We start from the raw sequence: 18,466 nt of genomic DNA on the forward strand, positions 1-18,466 counted from the left end.
CTGGTATCCAGAAAAAGAAAAGAAAAAAGGATAGGTTCTTTATGGCAGTAGGGTTTTAATTTTTAACGTGGATGAATATGTGGTTTAGCTTGGCATACTCCTCTTTAAGGTTTGATAGTGAATTTGGTCTGTAGGTCTTGTGTTGACTGAGGTAGATCTGTGTGGATGCCTCTTTGCCTTCTTTGAAGGAGGGCAGAGTGTGGCTTCATCCTGTTTCAGGAACTGTGACAAGCCGCGGCTGATAGAGGCACTGAGAACCAAGCGTATCCGGGACATCGCCTGCGGGAGCTCGCACAGTGCAGCCCTCACCTCCAGCGGGGAGCTGTATACCTGGGGACTTGGAGAGTATGGCCGGCTGGGACACGGAGATAACACCACACAGCTGAAGCCCAAAATGGTGATTATACCATTGATCTTTTATAGAAAGCTTACCGTCTGCAATTTCGAGTGAAGATAATCCTTAAGTCTAGAAAAGCTCAGAACGATGTGTGCGTTACTAGCTCTGAGTCTGTGAGAGAATTTGCTCTCTCTCTCAGTGCTTGTGCTTGACTCTGTCTTTAAATTTGTAATTGAGCAGGTGAAAGTCCTTCTGGGCCACAGAGTGATCCAGGTTGCATGTGGAAGTAGAGATGCACAGACACTGGCGCTGACTGACGAAGGTGAGTACCTGTCCTGGACCTGGGTTCTGCGGGGGTGGAATGTTGTGAAGCCCTGGCCTGAGGTTCTTGTCTTCTAACCTAGGTTTGGTATTTTCCTGGGGTGATGGTGACTTTGGAAAGTTGGGCCGGGGAGGAAGTGAAGGCTGTAACATCCCCCAGAACATCGAGAGATTGAATGGCCAGGGGGTGTGCCAGATTGAGTGTGGCGCTCAGTTCTCCTTGGCACTCACAAAGTCGGGAGTGGTGTGGACATGGTACGTAGACTTCTCCCCATCTGCGGTGTGTCTGTTTGTGCGAGGCCTTCTGGATCCTTTCATCCTGGAAAAAGTTTATGTGTGATTCTTGTGGAAACTTACTTTGTTAAAGTGCCAAACAATGGGCGCACATACTAACCTTGGACCGTGTCAATATTGTGACCAGAAGCAGCTTGAAAAAGACATACACCATGTAGTACTTTGGAAGGAAGTTTGCATTTGTGTCTTATTTTCAGTCTCCTTATATGAAAATAGTAGTAACATAAATTGCAGTAAAGCATGTATTACAGTGTGAAGGATCTTGATAGCTGAATTAATGAGTTAACGGTTTATGGTTTTAGAATGTAAGTTCAGAGACCTTGATTGCTGTGTGTGGCGGTGTCCCTGAACTGGTTCTGAAAGATTGAGACAGTGGGTGTTTTCTTGTACAGTACCACCAGAGTATAACTGTGCAGTAACTCTCACACTGTCAACCTCTCAGGGGGAAGGGGGATTACTTCCGGCTGGGCCATGGCTCTGATGTGCATGTGCGGAAGCCACAGGTGGTGGAAGGCCTGAGAGGGAAGAAGATTGTGCATGTGGCTGTCGGCGCACTGCACTGCCTGGCAGTAACAGACTCGGGGCAGGTAAGGCTGCAGGGGCCCTGGAGGAGACAGGACACCCCCTCCCCGGTCAGAGCTGTAACCTGAAAAGAGGAGTCCTAGTGCCAGGAGAGAGGGCAGTACCATTCTGTCCGCTGGTGTGTCTGCCTGCTCACCAGCACAAGTGGGGGCTGGCCATGGGAAAGGGTTGTTTCCCTCTGAAGTCCATGTGGGAATGAGAAAATTATCAGTCATCATTAGTACGGCTTTTGCTAAGGTGTTAGCAGTATTTTACTTTAGAGAGTTGACTGATAGATGAGACATCATTTGAGAAAGAAAGCTGATGCTTGATAAGCATTGTTCATTTTGTTGTTGAGAGGTGCACACTATGACTGGATCATGGGTGTCACATTTTAGGGATCCTTTATGTGGAAACAAAGCACACTCTTTAATCAAATGAATTACACTTCTGGCTCTAAAAAGGCAAAAAGCATATTACTTAAAAATAAGCGTGGTGTTTTTTACTGTTTTTTTGTTGTAAATAAAGGAAAAAATAAATCACTACTCTTGGTTGAAGGAGAGAATTCTCTTTACATTCTGTAATAAAAACCAGTGGAATGCCAGGCATGGTGGCGCATGCCTGTAATCCCAGCACTCGGGAGGCTGAGGCAGGAGGATCGCTGTGAGTTAAGACCAGCCTAGGCTACATAGTGAGTTCCAGGTCAGTCTCAACTACATAGTGAGACCCTGTCTCAAAAGACCCAAAAAACCGGTGGATGAATTGGATTGTATTACGTAGCTATGCATTTATAGCTGCTGGGAAACATTTTCATGGTTACATTGCAGTCCACACATGCCATTTTATAAGATTATGATACCATTTTTTACCTTTAAGAGCTCAGTTCTTTGAAGTACCGTGGAAGATACTTAATTTTCAAGTAAATTTAAAGAAAATGATCTGAAATGTTGAAAATTGCATTTCTCTCCCCCCCCCCAACAGGTGTATGCTTGGGGTGATAATGACCATGGCCAGCAGGGCAATGGCACAACCACAGTTAATAGAAAGCCCACACTTGTGCAAGGCTTAGAAGGCCAGAAGATCACACGGGTGGCTTGTGGGTCCTCACACAGTGTGGCATGGACAACCGTGGATGTGGCCACACCATCTGTCCATGAACCTGTCCTTTTCCAGACTGCAAGAGACCCTCTAGGTGCCTCCTATTTAGGTAACACGGATTTATGTCTACTCTGAGATCCTTTGCTAGTGATAGCAGTTTTGGCGACTGGTTAATTTGTGTTGTATTCATTGCATTATGAACCAACGAAGGCACAGAAGAGTTACAGTGCACTGCTGTGTGCTTTATATGTGCTTGAATGAAGTTTTTAGAAGAAATTATGGTGCTGATTCTTTTCCTGGAATGCTTGGAATTTTCTACCAGCTTTACTTAGTTTTCTTTTTTAAAAAGTAATATTCTTTGTCATCTTTTTATTTTGTTTTTGGTACTGGGGACTGAATTCAGAACCTTGTGCTTGCAAGGCATGCGCAGTGCCACTGAGCTAAATCCCTGACCCTTTTACTTAATTTTCATTGGCACATAGTGAGTCACACCCATTTAAAGCGTACATTTTGATCAGCTGTGAAGTATACCTGCATCTGTGACACATCATCACAGAAGAACACCCCACCCCCAGTGTTTCCTTCCATCCTTCACTGCCCTTCCCTGCTTTCTTGGCTCCCCTCCCCCTGTAACTACTGACTTCTGTTCTGTCTCCCTTTGCATGGTTTGGAGCAATGTAAATGAATCCTGTTGCATGCACTCTTTTACCTTGTGTTTTCACTACGCATAATGTGTGATTAGTTATTTTGGGTGCCAGCTTGGATGTGAGGGATGCTGTGTTAGTCAGCTTTCCATCTCTGAGACAAAAATACCTGAGAGAAGCAGTTTAAAGGAGGAAAGGTGTGCTGCCTCATCGTTCAATCCTGGTTGGCTGCCTCATTGTTCTGGGCCTATGGTGAGCCAGCGTTTTTTTGGTGGTGGAAGGGGCGGAGCTTGATCAAAGTTGCTCGCTGAGTAGTAGCTGAGAAGCAAAGAACAGGTTTTCTGCTACTGTTGTCTGTGGGCATCAGATTCCAGGGTCTTCAGCCTTGAGTGGGGACTTGTGTACCAGTGGGTGGGGATGGTGTAGCTCTCAAGCCTCGAGCTTCAAATTGGAGCAGCCCCTCATTACTTTCAAGGGGGGGGGTGTCGAGATCAGTATGCTACAACAGGAAACAGTTTCAAAGATAACCCCCTCCCCCTGGGATTGAACTCAGAACCTTGAGCTTGTGAGGCAGGCGGCAGCACCACTGAGCTAAATCCCCATCCCAGAGATTTTTACTTTCTGATTTTACTTCTGTCTGAAGGTGTAATGAGGTGTTCCTTATATTCTGTCCAGGCTGCATGCCGTCAGGGCGGGTGGTACACCCAGAGCTAGGCCAAACCAATCAGTGGGCTTATTTAGGTATTTATTTTTGGTACTGGGGATTGAACTTGGTACCTTCTGCTTGTGAGGCAGGTGGCAGCACCACTGAGCTAAATCCCCGGCCCTCAGTGGGCTAATTTAATAATCACACAAGTAATACCAATAGCACACACTCTAGATTCATCCACCCCTGAAAAGCCCCACCTGTGACCTTCTGAGGATTTAGGGGACAGGTAGACACAGAGCTAGCGGTCATGTATCATTTTCCTTCTGTTTGAAGCGCTTCCTTTGTTGTGTCTCACAGTGTAGATATGGTAGTGCATTCAGCTTTTTAAAGTCTGAACTGTTACATATTTGGCTTTATTTTGTAAGCAGTCTTTGCTGGGTATAGAATTCTAGTTTGACAAGTTTATTTGTTTTAGTGCTTTAGAGAAGTTGTTCCACTGTCTTCTAGCTTGCTTTGTTTTTGGGATAAACGTCTGTTACTCTTTTCTTTGTTCTTCTGTATATAGTATGTGTCTTTTACCTCTTGATGTTACTAAGATTTTTTTCTTTATTCCTGGTTTTGACCAGTTTGATTAAGCTGTGTTCTGATGTAGGTACTCTTATGGTTGTTTTTGGTGTGTGGTTTGTTGTGCTTTGTGAATCTGTGAATTTATAGTTTTCACTATATATGGAAAACTCTCCATCACTATTTCTTCAGGTTTTTTCTTTCCTTGTATCTTTTTGCCTCCTTTAAGAACTCCAGTTCCATATATGTTAGGTCCTTGAAGCTGTCTCCAGGTAACTGCTACTCTACTCTGTTCATAACTTACCTTCATCTCTGCTTTATTTTGCATTGTTTGTATTAACATTTCTTCAAATTCAGTAATCTTCTCTCTTTTCTTTTCTTTTTCATTTTTTGGTACTGGAGATCGAACTCTGGACCTTGTGCCTGCAAGGCAGGTGGCGGAACCACTGAGCTAAATCCCTGGCCCACTGTTTTTATTTTCTAACGTGCTGTCAATATCACTAAACTATTTTCAGTCTCAGACATTATAGTTTTCCTTTCTAGAAGTTTGATTTGGGTATTTTTTATATCATCTCTTTCTAGTTGTATTTTTGAACATGTGAAATGTGGCTGTAATAAATGTTTTGATTTCTTTGCTGATTCTAGTCTCTATTGGTTCTGGGTTGTCTGATTTTTCTTATTGTTTCTGTATTGTGTATTTGTATTGTGTTTTCGTGCTGTTCTGTTACCTAGTGGTCTCTGGATGCCACACATGATGAACTCTGCTCTGGATATTGCTGGAGGTTTTTTATGTCTGTAAATCTTGAGCTTAGATGTGGCTTGAGTTACTGAGGAGCAGTTTGATTCTTTTTGTTCTTGGTTTTAGATTTGTTGGGTGAGTCCAGACCAGGGGCTAATTTCCTACCGCTGAGGCAATGCCCTTCTGAGAACTCTTTCTAGGTCTTCCAGTCAGGCGCTGACATGGACTTTGTGTGTTCACTGGGTGCTGTGCCTCAAGTCCTTTCAGGTAGCAATCTTTTTTTGGCTTTAGATAGTGTCTTCTCACTTATGTTCACATCTGGCTAGGTTCCCATCTGGGCTAGGGTGAGAGAGGGCACCTGCACCTTTGCAGGTCTCTCTGTGGGTGCTTTTTTTCCCTCCCTGGTTCTGGCCTTCAACTGTGGCCATATTGGCCTCCCTGACTCTTAGCTGTGCCCTCTCCACTTGGAGAGTTCCAGGCTCTCCCTGTTCCCCTCCCTCTGCTGAAGTCAGGCAGCTCTCAGGCCAGTGAGCATGTGTATGTTTAGGCCATTTCATGGCAAGCATCTTTCTTTATTGTTTTGGATTTTTTTTTTGTCTTCTGTTGCAGGAGCAGGTAAATACAGATAGTTATTGTACCATTTTCACAGCTTATATGTACGTAACATAAATTTTTGTAAATGTATTTTAAAGAAAGTGTTTACAGGGCTAGGGATTTAGCTCAGTGGTTCTACTGCCTGTAGGTCCTAAGTTTGATCCCTGGTGCCAAAAAAAAAATTTTTTTTTCCTATGGGGCTGGGGATTTGCTCAATGGTGCTTCACCTGCCTCGCAAGTGCAAGGTCCTAAGTTTGATCCTGGTACCAAAAAAAAAAAGCATTTACAACTTTTTTAACAGTTCTGGTGAGCCTTTGCTGAATATAGTTTCGTTATGGAAGCACTGATAATTTCCTGCTAACTCTTGAACGACTGTCAGTGAGCCTAATACATACTCTGTGGAGTAGTAAAATGCAGGCTGTGGTGTGTTTTGGAGCTAACTAAAAGGTCAGACTTTATAGAAATAGAATAAACTGATATCAGAAACAGAGTTTTATTTTTCTGTTTTTAGGTGTGCCTTCGGATGCTGATTCTTCTGCTGCCAGTAATAAAATAAGTGGTGCAAATAATTCTAAGCCAAATCGCCCTTCTCTTGCCAAGATCCTCCTGTCGCTGGATGGCAGCCTGGCCAAACAGCAGGCCTTGTCACACATTCTTACAGCACTGCAGATCATGTATGCCAGGTGGGCTGTGTGCTGATGTTTGAATCCTACAATTGAGTAAACTTCGTGCTTTTGTAATATTTTGATGAACTAGATGTTTCAAACAGTGTTGTGTTATTGTTTTTAAGTGCTGTGAGTTAAAGTCACATATTCTTCGATGGTTATCTTTGTGCTTGTCCTGGTGGATGTGGAAATATGAATCAGAAAGCCAAGTTAAGGAACATATTCATTTTTCTTTTTGGTTAGTAAACTCTATTAATATTTGGGGAAAGAAAAAAATTCATTGATAAAAATTTATAGTGATGTGTATGATGCATAGCCTCTTCACTCACTTGATAAGGCAGAGTTATGATGCTTTTGTTTCTGAAGTACTTCGCTGTTGTTTTCCGTCAGCCTATATTAGTTGGCTCTCCATGCCTACATCAAAATACTAAAGCTGGCTAGCTTATAAAAAGGAAAGATTTATTTTGGTTCCAGCCTATTATTGCTCTGGGCATGTGGGAAGGCAGCACAGGATGGTAGAGCACATAGCAGAACAAAACTGCTCACTTCATGGCCAGGAATTGAAAAGAGAGGAAAGGACCAGGCTCCTCGTGACATAAAGACCCCCCTAGGCAGGGTTCTGCCCTTCACAGTAGTGCCACCCAGGGCTCAGCCTTAGCACGTGACTGTGGGGACATCGTGAATGCAGACCATTGAACAGCCTCAGTGAGCTGCATCTCTCAGGGTGTCACGAGTGTGGGCCTGACTGGTGTACTTCTGTAGGGATGTTGGTTTCAGAACAGAGCCCAAGTCAGCCATTGAGAGGACATTCAGTCCTTGCTGCCTAGGAGGTGACTGGCGTTTAGTAAACACAGAATCACTTGGTATTTAATCATCCAGTGCCTGGTTCTAACAACAGTGCATGAGAGTTTCTTAGGGTAAAGCAGAGACTCGTTCTGATCTGGTTCACATATTGTGCAGTGTCACCTGTTACTACCATGATCCCGAGGTATAGCCAGGCACTGCTCAATGGGCATCATTCTGGGAAGTATGTTGTGTTCATGTCAGTGTAGTCACAAATTAAGTAGTGTAGCTAAGCAAATGCAGCTGCCTATAAAGTTACAAGGAACTATAATCCTGTGAGATCACTGTCACATAAGGAATCTTTTGTGGAGAAAATGTCATTATAGGTGTATGAGTGTAAATAAGGTCTGGAGTAAACATTTGTGCTTTTAGCTAGTGGACACCTGACAGTGCTGCCTGGTGTTTTTCCAGAACTCTTCTACCACATACTGAGGCTCCCAGGAGTGTTCACCCGACCTTGTTGCCTTCTGTCGTGCTACGGTGAAAGGGCAGCTCACCTGGGCTTGGCTTTCTGTTCCACAGGGATGCAGTGGTAGGGGCCCTGATGCCAGCAGGCATGATTGCCCCGGTGGAGTGCCCCTCATTTTCCTCATCGGCACCTCCTGATGCATCTGCCATGCTCAGTCCCATCAATGTGGAGGACTGCATACTGGCTGTTGATCTAGAAGACAGACTGAGTCCCAGTCCTTGGCAAGAGAAGAGAGAGGTAAGAGCGAGTCCTAGAGCAGTATGTATTCATTCAGAAGGGAAGGGTAGCTTCTTTGTGTGTGGGAAGATCTCAGTCATTTTGTCATTTAAGTTAGGCTTGTTTTTGTACCTGTTCCTTGGATTTTTGACTTGAATTAGAAAAATATTTTATTAAAAATAGCCTTTTTAAAAATACTGAAATACAAATAGGTTTATTCTTTTTTTTTGGTACCGAGGATTGAACTCGGGTCCTTGTGCTTGCAAGGCAGGCCACCAAACCACTGAGCTAAATTCCCAGCCCCCAAATAGGTTTATTCTTTTAAAAATCATTAGAGGCAGTTTTGAAACCTTAAAGGTCTAAAAAGTCAGAAATGTTGTACCTTGTTTTGGGGAAAGACCCAATTTGAAGAGATACAAGCTCATCTTAGTCTGATTCAGGAGAGCTGCCATGAATAGTGGTTTCCCTGGAAATAAGAACATGCTTGACTTTGCAGGGCTGCTCCAGGCCGGTAGAGGAGTAGTGGTGTGAGCACTGGGTGGTCTCTGTAAATCTGGAGCGTTTCAGCCCTGTGTGGATTAGGTAGAAGCAGCCTGAACTTGTATGGCTAGCGTGCCGTTTTGCTAAGTTTTTCCACTTTGCTGGTGTACTCTTCTTTAGATTGTCTCCCCCGAGGACGCTGTGACCCCTTCAGCAGTGACGCCGTCTGCCCCCTCTGCCTCCTCTCGGCCCTTCATCCCTGTGACGGATGACCCTGGAGCTGCCAGCATCATTGCAGAAACCATGACTAAAACCAAAGAGGTTAGGAGTTGCTCTCCTTCAACTTCTTTTTTTTTTTCTCCTTCAAATTCTTAATGTGAAATAATCTTAAATATACACAGGAATCATAGGACTTGTATTAGAGATAGAATATGGATACTAAATTGACCACTCAGCTGGGTTCTCCAGTTGTTGGCATTTTTGAACAACGTATGGCCATGCTGGGTGTGTTAGTTACTTTTCTCTCATTGCTGAGACAAAATACCCGGCAACCAAAGTTGGAGGAGGAGGGGTTTATTCGGCTTACGGTTCACAGAGGTTTCAGTCCACAGTGGGCTGGCTCGAAAGTAGGGATGTCAAATAGGCGATGCCGAGGAGAAAAACATGGCGTCCACACAACAGCAGAGGCAACAAGGGAGTTTAGCAGCATCTTCCTGCCTCTTCTATCTTAGACTTACCAGGATCAGGACGGTGCCAAACTGATCTCTCATGTGTAGCAGTTTAGAAATCGCACGACCTTAGTTCCAGCATCACACATTCCAGATTCAGCCACCTCTGATAAAGAAAGATCCACCCCATCCGCACGTGGTTTTGGGGGACATCGAAACAAACCGTAATACTAGGACACATGCCTTGTCTGTCTGAGTATGAGGCTATCACAGGGATCCCGGATTCCCTTCAAATCCATAGACCTGTTCAGCTGGTGCTCATGGTCCTGACAGTACCCTTCTGAGTCTAACACCCAGCCCAGGAATGTGTCTTGTTACTCTATCTAATACAGTACAGTTTGTTTTGACAAAACCTCCACATAGATAATGCAGAGTTTTGTCTTGTGCATTTGCTGCATTTCTGTTTATGTGAATTAACCCTAGGTTGAGAGTCTGGTTCCTCCTCTAGAAATTAAGGCGTGCTTATGTTCATAATTAATGTTCATAAATGCAGTAAGCCCCTACCTTCTGAATGAGTTCCATTCCAGGAGAACGTGTGTAAGTCAGATTTATTCGTAAGTCTGACATGGTGAGTCTTATACACCTTTGACACAGATACACAATGTAAAGCATAAAAATCCAAATGTGAGGCCCGTTTGTATCTATGGAAGTTCACAACTTGAATGCTCTTTAGTTGAGGACTTACTGTGCTTATGAGGTGATACTTTGAGAACATGCAAATGCCTTGTTCTTCCTCATACTTTTACTTAGAATCTAACAATGATGTCAGCCTAATCCAGTCATGTCTCAGTTACCATCATTTCTTGTAGAGTATGTTGCCATTCCTCTGTAAGGGAGAGCCGTCCTTTCTTGACTGTGTATCTTCCATCTGCTTACTTTTTGTATTGGTACAGATTCATTAATTCCTATTTTATTCAAATAGTGACATTTGTTGCTGCAATCATCATTTGACCCCCAAATTATCCCACAGTTGGCTTTTGTGCCTCCTTTGGACAGGTTCCTTAGTCTTTCTGAGGCATCCTCAGAATTCTTAGAGCATTTCCTAATTTTTTGTCACAATAGTGTATTTTAGACTCATCTACCCTGCCCTGCCCTGGAATGAGCGATTTCCCCAAGGAACTTTGGTTCCTTTTAGTGGTTTGCAAAATTTGGAAACCAAAATAGGCACTTGGTAATCTGATTGCTACCTGACATCTTTGGATAGATCCTCTCAGCAGGCAGACATACACTTGTGTACACATTCATTTCTCTTTCTGTATCTTGCCTAAGGCAATAAAAACTATGGACAGTTCAAACTAATCCTCTCAATTCCAGTCCAACACCAGAGAGTTTATTCTTACCTTCCTGTCTGTGTTTTTGGTATCTAATCCTTTTATATGGACTTCATTTAGTACTATTTGATTGGATTTTGGATCTAAATTCATAAGGGCTACTGATCTGTAGTTTTCTCTTGATGTCTTTGTGTGGTTTGGTTTGGGTATTAAGAGTAATACCATCTTCATGGATTGAGTTGGAAAATGTTCTGTTTTTTAGAGAAGAGTTTGTAAAGGATTGGTGTTGATTGTTTTGTTTGTTTGTTTGTTTTCTAGTACCAGGGATCAAACTTGGGACCTTGTGATTGTGAGGCAGGCAGTGGGACCACTGAGCTAAATTCCTGGCCCTAGTGTTAATTCTTATTTAAATACCTGGTGGAATTTTATCTATCTGAGTATTTCCTTGATTTCTAGCACAAAATCCCAGGGTCTACAAGATGTTTTATGCTCCAGTTTAGGAATCAGATATTCTCCCAAAAAGAGAGAAAGTTTTGGCTTTTTTTTTTTTTTATTTGGCAAGTGGTATTTAGAAGCAGAGATTCCGGGTCTTCATGTATTCTTTGCTGTTGGGTGATAGAACTTGGGAGTGTGTGTGTTTGCGACCACTTCACATGAGTACAGTTGATTCCAAGCTAACTAGTATCCACTGTAGCTGTCACCCTTTCTGTATTTACAACCTTCTCTTAAAGCGCAGTCGGGCTCCTGTCAGATAGAAGCTATTTACTTACAGTTCGGTCAACAGCCTGCCATTGTGGCTGCTACCTACCCCATAAACTCCATCGCTTCAAATCTGCTCTCCGGGGGCACTGCCTCTTCACCTCTTCTGACCTGTGGTTCCCCACGACTCTGCTCCTCTGGCCTAGAGCATGGCACTTTCCTCCCTGGCATGCCATACCAGGTACTTCGTGTGCCCGCCCTTCACAGCCTCACACCAGGCCCCTCACCCTCCTCTCACTTTCTCCTTTGCCAGTCTGTTCCCCATTGGAGATGAACATGCATTATTTTTTTTTACCAGAAATTCTCATTTATTGCACTGCTACTGCTGGCAGAAAATATGTCCTCTGGAAATTATTTATAACCATAAGTGGTAGTAAGAAAAGCCACTATAAATTAGGTCTCTGGAGTCAATTGCTGATTTCTGGAGATCTCCTGGGATGAGGATTTAATGCAGAAATTATTCTGAAGAGTTAGAATTTTTGCTTTTAGGTAGAAGGAAGATGATAAGATTGCTTTCCTGCACATTTGTTTGAGTCATAGGTATCAAGGTTATACCCTAAGTTCCTATCATTTCCATTTGGATCGACTCCTAAATATGGCAGGGGAATTTTCATGTCAGTATTGGGCTGTAATTCACCCCCCACCCCACTGGGGATCAAACTCAGGACCTTGTGCTCTCCGGGAAGGTGCAGTTCCACTGAGCTGAATGCCCAGCCCTATAATTCATGTTGAAAGGAGACACTACTGGTAATTTGCCTTTTTAGTGGTCTCTAAACTATTTTCCAAATTTTTTTAACATCACCATAAAAAAAGATTAGGTAACATTTTAATTTCACGACTGAATGTATTACATGCTATTAACATATTCCACTGAATGCTTTTGCTGTTCTTTAGTGGGTCATTCTAGAGTGTTGTCGTTTCTAATGGCTTTTACTTACCAGCTCTCCAGGTCTCCAGTCAAAGGTCTGCTCTCTCAAGGGAGAACCTGTCCCAGCTCCAAGAGATGTGGTTCTTGGGGTATAGCAGATAGGTCACATTCTTATTAGGATTCCTGCGTGGGGCTGTGCTTTCCATGCTCACTTCTGTTTCTGGAACGAGGTAAATTGAATTTGCTGAAATCTAGAAAGCAGAAGAGTGCCTCTGGCTCCTGTTCTTTCTCTAATGAGCCTGACTCTGCCTGAGGAATGTGAAAGGCTAGTGCCCACTCCTGTTCTGCGTAGTTGCAGTAGTTTGCACTCAGGCAGAAATTGGGCTTTCCAGCTCTGATGGCTAGATTGCCTTTTTGCTTTTCATGGGCTCTGCCCTGGGCTGACCTCAGGAGGCTGTGTGTACTGAACAGACCACTCCCAGTGAGGTGTGCTGCATAGGGTAGGACCTGGGCTGGGTACTCAGCGACGGAGCAGCCTCCTTCCCTCTGCTAGAAAGGCTAAAAGATGAATTCTCAAAAATGTGTATTTTAGCTGGTGCAGTGAGAATGGAAATTAAATAGTAAAACAAAGGAAGAAAGACCTATTTTATATATTAGCTTTTTGAAAGAACCCAAGGAGCAAGAGATTAAGGATAATGTGTTATATCCAAATGAGTCACTTTAAATAATATTCTGGGAAAGAATTACAGAGAGGATCTAGACAAAATGTGTAAAGTCATGCTGTCACATTCACTTTGTAGAAAATTCCCAAGCATATCTGATGGGTAAGGATTAGGTTTCCTGTAATGTCTATGATAGGTTTGATAGTATACTGTTACTTCTTTATAGTGGAAGACATTTATCTTTTTTTTTGAGGGCGGGTACCAGGGATTTAACTCAGGTTCTTGCTCTTGCAAGGCAGGCGGTGGCACCACTGACCTAAAACCCTAACCACTGAGCTAAATCCCTGGCCCCAAAGACATCTGTCTTTGAGAAATGCTGTTGGTAACTTGAAAAACAGTTAATTGATTTAGAAAACATACTACAGTGATAACCTCAGTTGATGAACTCAGTTTGTTCCAAATTTGGGTCTGAATACTGAAGTTTGACAGTTGAACGTATTTCTCCCTTAAGAAATAATGGAAACCCAAGTAATTGGTTCTGAGGCCCTAAAATTATGCTTATAAATTCATTTTTCCAGGACTTTAACAAATTTTACAATGATTTCTTCCTTTAGCTCTATCGTGGTTCTCACAGTTTTCCTCTTAGCTTTATTGCTGATATCACTTAACTCTCTTTGGAGCCATGGTTAACAATATTTCACACAAACAAAACACACACAACAAAGCATAGTGATGAATGTTTTAACGCACTAACTCATGCATTCTTTGTTATGTGCTGAGAAAGGCGCTTAAACTGATCGTGACCCCTTTGTGTCCATGGCCAGACACGACTCGCCACTCACTCTCAGGTGGTGCAGACTTTTTCGAGTTAGATTTTTGGTTTGACTATTAAGCAGAGTTACAAATCAGAGCAGAGTTTTTTCAAACTTCGCTGGTTGAGTGGTGGAGATTTCAATCTTGGAGCTGTTTGACAGCTGAGGTATTGCCGTACATGTCTTGGTGAAGGTATTAAAGGCCTGGCACTTCTCAGTTGACCTGCTTTTCACATCCCTTTGTCATTGGTGACTGTGTGTTCTCTGAGTTTGTGGGTGAACTGGTAAGACTCTCGTTATCATTCCTCACTTTATTGGTTATCATGTCATATAGGATGTTGAAGACCAAAACAAAGCATCAGGCCTGGAACCACAGTCCTTGGATGAGTTTACCAGCCTGCTGATTGTGGACGACACCCGTGTGGTGGTGGATCTGCTCAAGTTGTCTGTGTGCAGCCGGGCTGGGGACAGGGGCAGGGAGGTACTGTCTGCTGTGCTCTCTGGCATGGGCACTGCCTACCCACAGGTGAGTGGTGGGGAGGGCCCGGGCCACCTCCTCCATCTCCTTGCTCCATGTTGGGCCGGCCTCCTCTGCGGGGCACACACCACTGCTCTTCACGCGTGGGTTTATGATGGAGTCACTTTGAAAGCATTGCTTTAAACAAATTGGTCTGGGCTGGAAGTGGAGCTTGGTGGTAAAGCACTTGCCTGGTATGCATGGGACCTCTGGGTTGGAGCCACAGCATTGCAAAGGAGAAAAGACAACAACAACAGCGACAAAACCTGGTTCCTATTGATTAATAGATTTCCTTAAGTCCCTTTTCTGTCATATGCTTCTCAGTTTTACCCCAGATTTGCCCTTGGAGATTATTTTGATATTTTTTGCTATGCAGGAATTTTAGTCTTATGTAGTCATACCTGTCAGGTTTTGTTTTTTCCATTTATGACTTCTGGGTTTTGTATTATGCTGAAAAGATGCTTACTTACATGACACTGCTTTAAAGAAGTTCTTCTAATCATGTTTATGATTTCATTTATTATGTTTACATTTTTTTAGCCATCTGGGGATTATCTTGGTGTAAGGAATGAAGTATTGAATCAGCTTTATTTTTTCATAAATGGTAAACTAGTTGCCATAGCTTTACTTATGTAATAATTCATCTTTTTGCCAGTGACCTGAAAACTACTTTTATCTTATTCTGGATACCTGTGTGTCTTTGGGTCTGTTTAGAGACTGTTTGTACCACTGAAATAACTCTTTGCTCTCATATCACAGTAGCTCAGCAGTGTTATATTTTTGTATTTGGTAGCACAGTGTTCAGTATGGCTTTCTGCCTCTGTGGAAGTGGACTGTGGTGACACTAGACACCTGGGGCCGTTGATCCTTCACAGTGTAACTGAGGGATTAAAGTTTTCATGTTATTAATTTAAATCTGTGTAGGTGCATAAGGCTGGTGCCTATGAGTTGATGTAGTCTAGGTTAAAGCAATGTCATAATCGCTGTGTCTTAGCAGTCTTGGGGCTCCCTGGAGCAAATGCTCCTTTGTAGCATTTATCAGCACCTTGGCTCTGCCATGTCCGAACTCCATGTGCCAGGGAGCCTAGAGTGGTGTTTCCAGCTACAGATACTTCATCTGAGTTGGGCTGGGCCTCACATCACTGCCACCAAAACAGTGAGGTACTGAGCACTGCTGAGTGACCTTACACACAGTGGGTGACTCAGTGGACATTTTAGGGGTTTGTTGTTTCCTAATCTGTCACTTAGGAAGAGTTTAAAAGTTCAAAGTTTTCTTCTTGGCTATGTGGCAGTGATATTAGTTGTAAGTGTAACTTAGGTAGACAAAACTGTTATTAAAATGAGAAAGAATAGAGGGCAGAAATAATTTATTCCTGAAAAGCATAAAATGGGCAGTATACAGGGAAGAGGTTTTTTTTTTTTTCTGAGTTGAAAATTTTGGGGTTAACATATTATTGCTATTAGTACATAGTCCTGTTTGTTTTAAAAAGTGACAAGGAATTTACTAGTATTAGCTGGTCAAGTGGTATGAATCATCGCCAGTTTCTTAAACTAAAATATGGACATGGTGGATTATGGAGAGAATGTGTTATGGGGCTCGCCCATGTCTTGGGTCAGGAGAAAGTCCCCACTCGTGTCACATTTGCTGCCCTTTCCTCTGAGATGCTGTACCGTGGTTGGGCCTGGTGCCTCAGTTGTTTTTGATCCCCACCCCTACTGTTTGTCTCCCAGTCCCTTCTAGTATACTGTTGATTTTTATCTACTTTCTCCTTCCTTAGTGTTGTTTCTGAGACAGAACTTCTGCACTGGAAGGTGAACTTTGTGTAAAAACAAACCTTGTCATCTCTGGCTTTTATCAGTTGACCTGAACTGTGTTGTATCTGAGATCCCTTCCAGCTACCTTTATACGGATTGTCTCTGAGCCACACAGAACATTTGCCAACTCTGTGATGTCTTGATTGTGTGGGTGAAGAAATCAAGCCTTAATTTGAATTGAATTTCTCAAACTCCACATCTTGCACTCTGCCATCCTGTGCCTGTGATCCGGGGCAGGATGAAAAGGACAGCGTCCAGATGACCAGGGTGGAGCCAATTGTTCTCTCCTTCTTCCCCAGGTGGCAGATATGTTGCTGGAGCTCTGTGTCACTGAGCTGGAGGATGTAGCCACAGACTCTCAGAGTGGCCGTCTTTCCTCCCAGCCTGTGGTGGTGGAGAGCAGCCATCCCTACACTGATGACACATCTACCAGTGGCACAGTAAAGATACCAGGTACTTGAACCAGACCGTGGGAGGGGCTGCGAGGCATCACTGCTTGAGCTTGACTTGACTGTGCCTTATAGAAAATAATAGAATTGTTTCCGACTGTCTTCCCTCCCTTTTCTAAAATGCTCCTTTCCCCAAATAAAGCATGATACAGTAAGGAACGTAAAAGTAGGTGATTAACTTTGGCGGGCAGGCAGATGCCCTTGTGACCAAGACCCAGGTGCACAGTAACCTGTACTGGCTCCCAGAAGCACAGCTGTGCTCCCTGAGTGACACCTGCTGCCCAAGCCATCAATAGCTTCTGTTTCCGGAGTATACCTCTTTCTCCTCTCCCTCCCCTTCTTCCTCTGTCTCTTTCCCCTCTCCCCCTCCCCCTCTCCAATCTACCAGACTTCTCAGCTGGGTCCCCTGTTGTGCTCCTGCAGCAGCTCAGCATGTCCTGCCCACTGGTTCTGAGCGAGAGAGGCCCATGGGTCCACCTTTTGCTGATTGTCACCCAGCCTCGAGAAGCACCAAGTGTCAGGCCCCTTTCTTGGGGATGTCAGCGGCCCCTGATGCTCTGCACTTGAGAGCATTGATGCACTAGAGTTGTGAAACAGGCTGTTAATGTTGTAAGAGAACCGTTTCTTTCTCATTCGCTGGAATAATGTTAGAAAGAGACAGCCCCTCCCATCCTTCAGTTGGCTGTGGGGTAGTGTCTGCATGAGAAAGTCAGGATAAAGACCTGGTTTTGTTTTCTTTTTGGTCCTTCCTCCCATTTATGGTTTTCAAGGGACTAAATGACTTCCCTATCACTCTTTTGCCAAGGTGACCTGTTAGTTGTTTGTTTGCCTTTTTTTTCTTAATGTATTTATTTTGCAATTTTGGGATTAAACTTAGAACTCTGTTATTGAGCCGTATTCCTGGCCCTAATCAGTTTTTTATTCTTTTAAATTTTTGTTTGTTTTTTTGAGACAGGGTCTCACGGTGTAGTTCAGGCTGGCCCCGAACTCACTGTGTAGCCTACACTGGCCTCAGTGCAGTTGTGTGCCACCACACCCACCTTGTTTTTTATTTCATATCATTATGAATTCATGAATTGAAACATATGTGATAGATTTTAATCTTTTGTGATTATTATAATTATTATCCTCATTGGAGCTTAAATTACTCTACCTCTAGACAGTGCTAGACTCTGCAGTGTGGCTCCCCAGTGGTTCTGGAGATCTCTTGCTTGTTTCCATGCAGTATGGTATGACAAATTGAAAACGCTTTTCTTTTAGGACATTTTTTTTGAGGCATAGCTTCTTGTGTTTGTACACTGTGTAGTTAGTTCTCTTTTTCAAGGATGCCCAGTAGTTATTGTTCATGTGTTGGATGCCTCTTAGATTTAATATGGTTACTTCCTCAGCTGCTTTTTACTTCTTTGGTTTGAGATGATTTCTTCCTTCTCACCTTTTATCTTAATATATTATGTCTTGTACTTACTGGATCTTCTGCTCTTTCTAGCCTAAGTTTTCATTTTCAATTTCTTTTGTAATTCTTTCTTGTGTTTCATTTAATTTTTGGGTTTTCTTTATGTTGTTCTTTCCTGTCTTCTATCATTTTCTACTTCCCTTTCACTTGTTTTGAGATGACAGATTTTGGTAGATTTTGTGTGATACATCTTTCTGGCCTGGTTTTATTGTCTGTAGGGATGTTATTGTACCTTTTTTTTTTTCTTTTTTCTTTTCTAACACTACTTTTGTGTTTGGCTTTAATATATTTCCTTTTTATCAAAATTTTATTGGTACATGTTTGTAGTACATCATGATTATATTCATTATGGGGAGTTGGTACAATGTACAGAACAATTCTCAGTTCCTTTTTTTAAGCCCCTCCCTTCCCCTCTCTCCCTCTTCCTACACCTCTTGGACCCCTTCGTATATATGTATATAGTTTTTGTATAGTTATATGTGTATATATTTTAGTAAATATTTGTAGTACATTATGATCATACCCCTCAAAGAAACGTGGTGCAGAGCTGGGGATTTCGTTTAGTGGCACTGCACCTGTATCACAAGCTCAGGGTCCTGAGTTGAAGCCCCAGCATGGGGTGGGGGGCTGTTTGTAATAGCTACATCTCGGAAATAGC

At 43.0% G+C, this 18,466-nt stretch overlaps 1 protein-coding gene across 6 annotated transcripts in view; it reads left to right on the plus strand.

The window, feature by feature from the left end:
• Herc2 (HECT and RLD domain containing E3 ubiquitin protein ligase 2) overlaps positions 1-18,466 on the plus strand; it is a 189,282-nt gene that overhangs the window by 126,687 nt on the left and 44,129 nt on the right. For all 6 annotated transcript variants that reach the window (XM_010612947.1, XM_010612945.3, XM_033761041.1 and 3 more), the window contains 10 exons: positions 220-397; positions 578-659; positions 742-913; positions 1,395-1,539; positions 2,495-2,720; positions 6,313-6,484; positions 7,832-8,015; positions 8,655-8,795; positions 13,909-14,100; positions 16,206-16,359. In XM_010612947.1, coding sequence (XP_010611249.1) covers positions 220-397; positions 578-659; positions 742-913; positions 1,395-1,539; positions 2,495-2,720; positions 6,313-6,484; positions 7,832-8,015; positions 8,655-8,795; positions 13,909-14,100; positions 16,206-16,359 — 1,646 coding nt within the window. The remainder of the gene's footprint in view (positions 1-219; positions 398-577; positions 660-741; positions 914-1,394; positions 1,540-2,494; positions 2,721-6,312; positions 6,485-7,831; positions 8,016-8,654; positions 8,796-13,908; positions 14,101-16,205; positions 16,360-18,466) is intronic.

Source organism: Fukomys damarensis, unplaced genomic scaffold (genome assembly GCF_012274545.1).
Source record: "Fukomys damarensis isolate Sample0158 unplaced genomic scaffold, DMR_v1.0_HiC HiC_scaffold_7, whole genome shotgun sequence".
Lineage (NCBI taxonomy): Eukaryota > Metazoa > Chordata > Mammalia > Rodentia > Bathyergidae > Fukomys > Fukomys damarensis.